The sequence below is a fragment of the Balaenoptera borealis genome (assembly GCF_965194805.1).
Source record: "Balaenoptera borealis genome assembly, chromosome: 1".
NCBI classification, from domain to species: domain Eukaryota; kingdom Metazoa; phylum Chordata; class Mammalia; order Artiodactyla; family Balaenopteridae; genus Balaenoptera; species Balaenoptera borealis.
Genome location: NC_138860.1, coordinates 171,625,548 through 171,635,503, shown reverse-complemented (window position 1 = coordinate 171,635,503; position 9,956 = coordinate 171,625,548). Strand labels below are relative to the sequence as shown.

Sequence of the window (9,956 nt, the reverse complement as noted above, 5' to 3'; positions counted from 1 at the left end):
TCCATCCTAGGTGCCCCTCTTATCTTTGGACAAGTGTGGCAGTCAGAAAGTTCTTGACATTAAGCTGACATCTGCCTCCTTGGCCCTAGCTCTGACCCCCGGACTCCCACATGTTTCTGCTCCTTGGCCCTGTGAGTGCACCAAGTGCTTGAACCCCACTGTGCTAAATGCTTTCCATGCCATGGCCCATTTAATCCTCACAACAACCCTATGAGTTTAGGTACTGTGTTAGTCCCACTTTATGGGAGCTCTGGTAGAGGTTCAATAATTTGCCCAAGGCCACATCACACAGCAGGGCCTGAGCCCTGCTCTTAACTCATGCTCTCTCAGTCAATCCTAGCAATATTTTCCCCATTGGAGCTACTTTGGAAATGTGTGGGGTGTTTTCAGTTATCATAATGACTGACTGTCATTTAGTGGGCTTGGGCTAAATTATATCATTATCATTATATCACTGCTGCCCATGTACACAGAGGCTGATATATCACTGCTGCCCATGTACATAGAGGCTGATAAAGGGACTGGGAGAGAATATAGAAAGACCTCCTAGGTTAGGGCCAATCCTGCTGAGGTCTTGAAGGATGAGTAGGAGTTCACCAAGTGCAGAAGTGATGGAGGACATTCCGGGTAGAAGAATCACCTTGAGAAAAGGCCAGGAGGAGGCAGTGGGACTTGACTAAACCGAGAAGGGTGGGCGAGCAGGGAGACAAGGTCCTTAGGCCCACGAGCCCCTCACCCACTGTCTTTCCTTGTTTCCCCGGCCCAGACGGGGCAGTGGTGTGCATGCTCCAGTTCCCCAGCCCCAGCTGGTACTGGGACACGGTGACCAAGATCTGCGTGTTCCTCTTCGCCTTCGTTGTGCCCATCCTCGTCATCACCGTCTGCTACGGCCTCATGCTGCTGCGCCTGCGCAGCGTGCGCCTGCTCTCTGGCTCCAAGGAGAAGGACCGCAGTCTGCGGCGCATCACGCGCATGGTGCTGGTGGTGGTGGGCGCCTTCGTGGTGTGCTGGGCCCCCATCCACATCTTCGTCATCGTCTGGACGCTGGTGGACATCGACCGCCGCGACCCGCTCGTGGTGGCCGCGCTGCACCTGTGCATCGCGCTCGGTTACGCCAACAGCAGCCTCAACCCGGTGCTCTACGCCTTCCTCGACGAGAACTTCAAGCGCTGCTTCCGCCAGCTCTGCCGCACGCCCTGCGGCCGCCCGGAACCCGGCAGCTTTGGCCGCGCCCGCGAAGCCACGGCCCGCGATCGGGTCACCGCCTGCACCCTGTCCGACGGTACCGGCGGTGGCGCCGCCGCCTGACCCCGCCGGGCCGGCCCGCCGCGCGCCCCTCCGGAGTGACCCGGCGGCGGTCATGCGGAGTTCTAACGGGGGCGGGGGCCGCGACGCGGAGTGGGGCGGAAGGGGGCCGCTGGTCTGGAGATGGGGCCCCTGCAGTGGGGTGGACCTCTGGTCTGGGGAGGGCGGGGGGGGCGGGGGGAGGATGGGGCGGCGGTGCCTCTAGGCTGAGCTCAAGGTCAAAGGCTTTGGGTTGGGCTGGGGAAGCTAGCGAGCCTAGGGGAGTGGGACCTGTTGCTCTAGGATTGGGCGCCTAGACGGGGCCCCCGCTCGGGGGGCGGGGCCTCAACCTCGAGACAGCCACGGGTTCTAATTGCAGCTGGGCTTGCAGGAATTGGAGTCTGGCCTGAGACGTGACCCAGGACCGAGGAGGGGAAGTAGTGAGGACGGTGGAATTGAGCTTCAAGATTGGGCCTCTGTGTGGTGGGGAGGGGCCCCTTCTGGGGGTGAGTCGAAGGACAGGACAGCGAGGCTGCGTCTACAGCTCCAGATTGGGCCACGAGATAGGGCCTGTGTGCAGGGCATGGGGCCTCAATTTGCGGTAGAGTACCAACCCCGAGTTCCAGAAAGAGGCGGGGCTTGCGGAGCCCAGGTCCAACTTGGCATCTTTATAAACAAAGAGAAAATAAAATAGAAACGTTCTACCTTTTCTCTCCTTGACAGTCGTTTCCCTGGAATGGGCAGGGATGCCCCGCATCGAAGTAGTGTCTCCAGCACTGGGTCCCTGTGAGGCTTGGGATGAGACAGCGGAGCAAGGACAGAGGCTCCAGGATAGGGTAGCAGGACAGCGCCTCAGATGGGGTAGGGTCCCAACAGCAAGGAGTAGGGAGGGCCTGCGGATCCGAAGCCAGAGTTGCCCGTCGGCCTCTGTGCCAAGGGCTGGTGGGGGTGGCAGAGAGAGGGGGCTTCTGCTTTGAGGTTAGGTCCTCAAGCTGGAGGGCAGATGCTTTGGGGATCCCCACGGCCCTGGCTTCTCTGGCCCAGGTGCTGGAGGACAGAGGTCCACACTAGTTAGAGCTCCGTGAATGTAAATGGCACCTGGGACTGGGTGGGGGCATCTGTAGCACCAGGGTGGAATTTTCCTTCTCTCAGTCTCTGGCGCCTTGATAAGAACCTCCAGGAAATCCTCTCTCCCTCCTCCCAACATCTGGCTGCACCCAACATGTCCAGTGAAGTGGAACCACATCCCCTCCCCGGGACCTGACTTTGAAGGAACTGGGGGGGAAGAAGAGTTTTATAACTGCAGTGCCAGCATCAGTGTGCGTCCCCAGGTCCCCCACCTGCTCGAGCTGCCCCCTTCAAGCTGCGAAGGGTGAGGTCCACCAGAGCTAGGCATAGAAGTTTTTCTCTTTGTTTGTTTGGCATTTTATTCAGCCACTGCCAGGTCTTTGCTTCCCCCCAGTATCAGGGTCTGGCCTGTTCCCTGTGCCTCCCGCATGCTTCATCTCCCCACCTCCCCACCTCTCTCCCCTCTCTCCCTGGCACTCTCTCTGTCACACAACCCTGAATCCCTACTGAAGCAGTGTGCTGACATCTTTGTAAAAACAAATTTAATTTTCTTCCCTTTTTGGGACAGATGGAAAGAAATTGATGTCTTTGTCTCAAACAGAAAAAAAAAAAGAAACGATATACCTCTTTTCCCTTTGACAGTCATTTCCTTGGACAAAAGCCTTTCCGCTGTCTGGGAGGCTGTCACTCCAGCAGGGGCTGAGCTAGCATTCAGGGGCTTTGGCACTTAGGCACCAAGGTGGGCTTTGGACACATTAGGGGTGGGGATGCCCTTAGTGGGCAAAGCATAGTCCCCTTCTCAGGAAGCCCCAGACCTGGGAATTTCCTTCCCTCAGGAAATGGCTCTACTAGGACCCTGGAAGTTGTGGGGCCGTGCCCAGCACTCAGACCCAGGCTGCTAAGCTACCAAGGCCTGGGGTCCTAGCCCACCTAGCCCACCTTCACCATCCAAATGGATCCTTGGACTATAGAGATCTCTGTGTCTGAATGGCGGGGTGTCAGCAAGGCAGGGGACACACTCCTGGACACTTGTTACCACTTGGGACCCCTCCTGCTAGTGCCTTGTGGAGATGTCATAGAAAGGGGACAATTTAGGAACCGGGGAAGACTCCTGAAGGAGGTGATATTGGAGCCAGGGCTGTTTCTTCTCCATGTAAAGACTGTGTCCCCTTCAACCCCTCCTAGGACAGGCCTGTCTCGAGGCTGCTCTGGATCCACTCACTGCCATTTCCTGTGGCTGTAACAGATCTGCCTGTTTTTTTTTTGTTGTTGTTTGTTTGTTTTTTACCACTTCTTATATATAAATTTGTCTTGGAGTCATCAGGGGCTGACTACTTCATGTGTACACTGGGCACTGGGACTTGGAAATGAGTCACATACGGCTCTGCCCTCAGAAAGTTCAAGCCCATGCTCAGACAAAAGCATAAACCGATCTTTGCATCTCAGTGTGATGCATTCCGTGACAGGGAGGGTGGGGGTGTCACAGGGAAGTGCCTCTTCTAGCTTTTTACTGAAACCTATATTTGTAGCAATTCTGGAAGAGGTGGAAAGGGTCAGAGGGCCTTCAAGGATGACTAGGAGTTGACCACCGAGAAGAGAGAACAGTGTGTGCAAAAGCATGGAAATGTTCAAGTGCTTGGCAAACCCAAGAAGTTGTGTGTAGCCAGAGTGTGGGGCTTAGCCGAATGCTTCTGTGTGCCAGGCCCCATGCCATGTGCTTGACGCACATTATCCCTCTGATCCTCATGACAGCCCAGTGGGGCAAGTGTATTGCCCTTATTTTATTTTATTTTATTTTTATTTATTATTTTTGGCTGCGTTGGGTCTTCGTTGCTGTGCGCGGGCTTTCTCTAGTTGCGGCGAGCGGGGGCTACTCTTCGTTGTGGTGTGCGGGCTTCTCATTGCGGTGGCTTCTCTTGTTGTGGAGCACGGGCTCTAGAGCATGCGGGCTTCAGTAGGTGCGGTGCATGGGCTCAGTAGTTGTGGCTTGTGGGCTCTAGAGCACAGGCTCGGTGGTTGTGGCGCACGGGCTTAGTTGCTCCGCGGCACGTGGGATCTTCCCGGACCAGGGCTTGAACCCGTGTCCCCTGCATTGGCAGGCAGATTATTTCCTTTTTTTTTTTTTTTAATTAATTAATTTATTTTTAGGTGTGTTGGGTCTTCGTTTCTGTGCGAGGGCTTTCTCTAGTTGTGGCAAGCGGGGACCACTGTTCATCATGGTGCGCGGGCCTCTCACTATCGCGGCCTCTCTTGTTGCGGAGCACAGGCTCCAGACGCGCAGGCTCAGTAGTTGTGGCTCACGGGCCTAGTTGCTCCGCGGCATGTGGGATCTTCCCAGACCAGGGCTTGAACCCGTGTCCCCTGCATTGGCAGGCAGATTCTCAACCACTGCGCCACCAGGGAAGCCCAGCAGGCAGATTCTTAACCACTGTGCTACCAGGGAAACCCCAGTATTGCCCTTATTTTAGACAAGAAGTCAGGCTCAGAGAGGTCAAGCCACTTACCCCTAAGTCACAGAGCCCGTTTGTTGGTGGTGGCAGAACTCAAGTCAGTGGAACTCCAGGGTCCAAGTTTCCAGTGAATTCCAGGCATTGTTGAAGCAGAAGAGCCTTAGTAGGTGGCATCCTGGGATGAGGTTTTTGAAGACTTAAAGCTAAATGGAAAAATCTGAGGGAAAAGGGCAATTTTCCATGAACTTTTGTTCCTCCTGAAGCTCTCTAAATCTTCACGTTTCAAAGTGTATTGTGCATGATGCATTTTAAAGCTCCAAGTTGACAGTGTAGTTCTAGATCATCACAGAGCTCTCAAAGCGGTGGAGTAGGTCTGGTTTCCTCCAAAATTTCCACTCCTCTCTTTTCAAGAGGTGGGAGGAAAGTTTTTGCGTCTGGTTTCAAAATGTCCTACAATTTCATATCTCTTCTTGTAATAGAAGTAGTGGTTAATTAAGGCTGGAGTCAGATCTTGGCTTTCCCTCTCTGTGCCTCAGTTTCCTGATCTGTAGAATGGACTTCCTTCATGGGATTGTTGTGAGGATTTAATGAATTAATGTATATATATAGGGCCCAGCACATCAGCTCTTAGCACGTGGTAAGTAGCCGCTATTACTTAAAAGTGGAGCTGCAGTGTAAGGTCAGAGCTAGAGACCTAGACGGAAAAGGAGATGAGCTTTCAGGGGTAGTGATGAAGAGAAGAGATGGGGAGACCCAGACTGGGGATCCCCCTGCATCTTAGGCTTAGGAGCCACAGTGGAGAGTGAGAAGCTGCCAGAGAAGCAGGAGGAGGATGGGGAGAATGTGCTGCCATGGAAACCGGAGGATGGCGTTCCCAGAGGGGGAGAGTGATGGATAATGTCAAGTGTCATGTAAGAGAGGTTGGGTGGGGAGGGCAGGAGGGTGATGGGAGTAAACCAGAGCCCTCAAGTTCAGTCTTCTGCATGGCCTGGGAAGCCCCAACAATGGATTCAAATCTCAGCTGTGATGCTAACCGGCTGGCTGTGTGACCTCAGCAAGGGACTTGCCCTCTCTGAGCTTCTGTTTCCTCCTAGATTTAAGACGAGGGAATGAGTCAGTCTCTAATATGATGCTCAGTTTCTAATAAGTGTCCTGATTTTGCCGGATTATTGGCCACTTGCTAGCAGTATGATCTTAGGCAAGTCACTTCACTTCCAAGCGCTCTCTCTGAAGGATAGAGATGTTGCCTGGCACATAGTAGGCCCCCAATACAGGGTTATCCTGTAATAATAAAGGGGGTGAGAGAAGCTGCTGTCTAAGGAGGTTTGTTTGGCTTGGAACTTGAAATGTTCCCCAAGATGGAGAGGGGTCACTATGTCCTGAGAGGACTTCGAAGAGCAACAGTCCAGGCTGGGCCCCTGCTGGGCCTCCACCCAAAGACCAGCCCCTCCGTCATCAGCAGCAGATCCTTAGCCTGGCCTCTGCGTGCCTTCCCGCCTGGCAGCTACTGCAGATCTAGGCTGGAAGCCAGCTTGGAGGCTCCAAAACACCCGGGAAGTGATCCCCCCAGATCCTGGCACCAGCATTCGCACTCACTCTCTCTCTCTCACACACACACACACACTCTTTTCTCTTATCGTTTATATTCTCATCATCATGTCTTCCTTTATGTCATTTCTGGGCACTGAGCACATAGTGCTGGGTGTTGGGGGGAGTGACAGGAGAGGGTCAGGACTCTCTAGCAGGGGCTAGAATAGCAGGCTGTGTGGTTCTGGTGGCGGGCAGCTTGGAAATTCAAAATGGGGGCCAGAGAGGGGCTGGTGAAGTGCCTTCCTGATGGGCCTCCTGATGGAGCGGAGCACTAGGCTTGGGGGTCGCTCCGGTTCTGGCTCCACGGGCACCACCTTCATGAGCCCCACCTGTGCGCAGCTCTTCCCAGGCACGGATCTCAGTGCGAGGCCAGTGTAAGCGTAACAGGTAATACAGCATGCAGGGCCCTTCATTGTTCTAGGCACTTTACATGGGGTAACATTTCATCTTCACAGCATGACTTTGAAGTAGGCATTATTACCCCTATTTTACAGATGAGGAAACTGAGGCTCAGAGAAGGGAATGACTTGCCCAAGGCCACACGGCTTGTCCATGGCGGGGCCAGCTAGAATGCTGTTTTGGGTGTGTCGAGTGCACTTGCTCGGCTTTCCTCCTCCTGGCTCCCAAGAGGACACCCTGTGATTACACACACAGATTGCACACTCTGTGTGGTACTAGGGAGACCCTTGTGTCCGGCTGACGGGTGTGAACTGAGCGTCCTCCTGCCGGGCTCTGTGCCTCATCACCTTGGCAGCAGGGGCACAGGCCAGCCATCCCAGAAACTGCTGTCACTTCGGCAGGTCGCTCTCTCTTCCAGTTTCTCCCTGCCTTGGAAGACCTGCTTGTTCTGCGATTTTTTTTGATTGCCTGCCGTGTCTTTGCTGTGTGACTTTGGGAAAGTCACTTCACTCTTTGAGCCCATTTCCTCCATCGTGGATGACAACGCTTATCTGGTAAGAAGTTGTGAAGATTTACAAAGAGGCTATGAGTGAAGGACCTGTCTGTTTGGGTCACACAAGTGTTCCTGGCAACTGACGCTGCAACTGGCACAGGGCAATTATTCTACGGAGTGGATGAAGGAGTGTCAGGCAGAGGAACCTGGTTTGGTAACACTATGCCTGGTGCATAGTAAGTGCTCAACAAATGGAGCTTTTTAATGTCATCTAACATGACACCTTATACCTGCTCCGACCCCCGTCTCTAAGTGCTGTAGGTGGGTCAGGAGCAAAGAACTTTCCTTTTTAACAATCTCCTTGAGTTTCAGAAGCGGGGACAGCATGCATCAGAGAAGCAAATTTCAAGAGGATGTCTTCTCTCTAAGTACCTTCTGCATAGCTGTCCCCTTTTGTCCTCACCGGGACTGCCCACCCAGGGACCCGAGATTGGGGCACAGCCTGGGAGGGAAGAAAGGCCCCCGGGTGGCACTGGCCTGGGCCTTCTGGCTTGCATGTTTGAGTCATGAGGATGGAGTCCCTTGGCCGGTGTTGGTGCAGGTGACATCCATCTGATGGGGCTCATCTTCTAGAATCTCCTCTTGGAATGAGTCCCAAGCCAGGAGACAGGGAATGTGGGTTTGACTCTCCATCCTCCACTTGCTGACTGTGTGCCCCTGGGCAGGGCTCTGTCCCTCTCTGGGCCTCTGCACAATGGAGGGGCAGAGGCAGGAGTTGATGGGTTCTGAGTGTGCTGCCATCCTGGGAGAGAAAGAGACATTTCCCTCATGTTCCTTGATCCCAGAAGCAGACATCTATTGGTAAAATCCCCTGGGCATTTGCCCAGAGACTGGGAAAAACCAGAGACCCCCTGGGGGTCTGGTGTTTGTAATTGGAGCTGCCCCCCTTTGGGGGTGACGGAGGCAGGCATGTCAAAATGAACTTGACTCAAACACCTGGCTTTTGCCTCTCCCAGGTCCCATTTTGGGACCAAGGACCCAACCTTCTGTTTTCCCAATAAAGTGAGCCCTATTCTCAGTGTCCACATCTCTGGCTGTTTCTTTTGCTCACCCTCTGTGGTCCCCTCATGAGGGGGGCCCAGTCTGGGGGGTGACATAGACCTGCCCGCTCACACTGAGTGGAGAGTGTAGCCCTACCCTCAGGACCTGTCTCAGAGGGAGATGCTACACTGTCCTTAAGAGCCCCACCTGATGGGAGAGACGGACACACGAGGCAGCTGTAGGCACTTCCTAGAGCGTCTCCTACCCCCACCCCTCCAGACTGGCTCCTCCTTCTTCCCTGTGGCCCACCCCCTAATCTAAGGCCCTTGTCCTCCAGAGCCCTGCCCACACGCCTCTTGGGGCTCCCACTAACCTCCCTCCCCGCTTCCACCCTCCTCCCACCTGCCCTACCGTGACCCTGCCTTTGGTCATAGAAGCCCCAAGTCTCCTCACCCTGATGGTTACTCAGTAACTCTGGAACGGGAACTTCCTGCCCAGGATGTTCCTCCCCACCATGTGTGACTGGGTCCTTAAGAGAGCACCAGGGCACAGAGCCCCTCTTCCCCTCTGGGGCAACCTCCCTTTCGAACCCCAGCCCTGGGCTGCCCACCTGGGCCCTGCTGTGTCAAGGTGAAAAGCTCCAACTCTGGTGGGTGCCCTGACCCAGACTGGGATCTCACCCCACCCCCAGCTGCAGACTGTGTGGGCAGCGGTGGAGGCAGGGCTACTGGGCTGCGGGGGGTAGGGAGGGGCCTTGACTGCTTGGCCTCACTCTACTCAGGGAGCGACTCAAGTCCAGACCTCCCAGAGGCTCCGCAGCTCTGCCCAGAGCCGACTCCCACTGAGACTGGGAAGAACAACTCTGAAGGTGAGGCGGGGAGGGGAGGGAGAAGGGGGGAATGGGGAGAGGGAAGCACGTGCCAGAGCATTAGGCGTTTATGTGAGTATGTGCACCATAGAGATTCTTTAATTCACCTCTGGAGATGCCCTGAGGAGAAGCACATCTGCAGGACCACTCTGGGCATCACTTTCCTCTTTTGTAAAATAGGATAACAATTACTGTAACTAACTTGCCAGGATTCTCTCGAGGACCCAACAAGACAACAGCTGTGCATGTAACAAGGGCACCTTATTATTAATGGGGAAACACACTCTGCTTTTAACCTTCAGTAGCTTCCAGTTGCCTGAAAAATCCAGATGACCTCTCGTGCTCCTTCCCAATAGAGGATGCTAGGAGTCTAAGTTCAATCTTTCCTGTCTGCCACCTCAAAATCCCTTGGAGAGAGAGGGGGACCCTCTACAGGAAGGGGACTGCTGAGGCCCAGCCCAAGGGCAGGCGGTTCTCAGAGAAATGGGGCGGGCTGGGCAGACTTCTGTCAGGTGCCAGCTTCTTCACACTTCCAAGTCAGTGCTGCTTCCGCTGCCTCCAGGAAGCCGTCTCTGACTGCACTGTGCTGACCCTTGGCCCTGCCTGGGTATCCCACAGCTGCTATCAGGGCACCCCCCTGCTGAGAAAGACCTGCCCTCTCTCAGCAAGCTGCTGGGCCCTACAGCTCGTCCAGGCATAGGGGAACCCAGCTGCTTCCTAAGGGGTTGGGAGGAGAGGGAAGGAAAGACTGGTGGAAGGGAAC

The 9,956-nt window shown here is 54.7% G+C and overlaps 1 protein-coding gene across 1 annotated transcript in view; it reads left to right on the top strand.

The window, feature by feature from the left end:
- The window catches only part of OPRD1 (opioid receptor delta 1), a 56,516-nt gene that overhangs the window by 33,211 nt on the left and 13,349 nt on the right, over nucleotides 1–9,956 (top strand). The window contains exon 3 of the mRNA XM_082348421.1: nucleotides 767–9,193. Coding sequence (XP_082204547.1) covers nucleotides 767–1,308 — 542 coding nt within the window. The 3' untranslated portion in view covers nucleotides 1,309–9,193. The remainder of the gene's footprint in view (nucleotides 1–766; nucleotides 9,194–9,956) is intronic.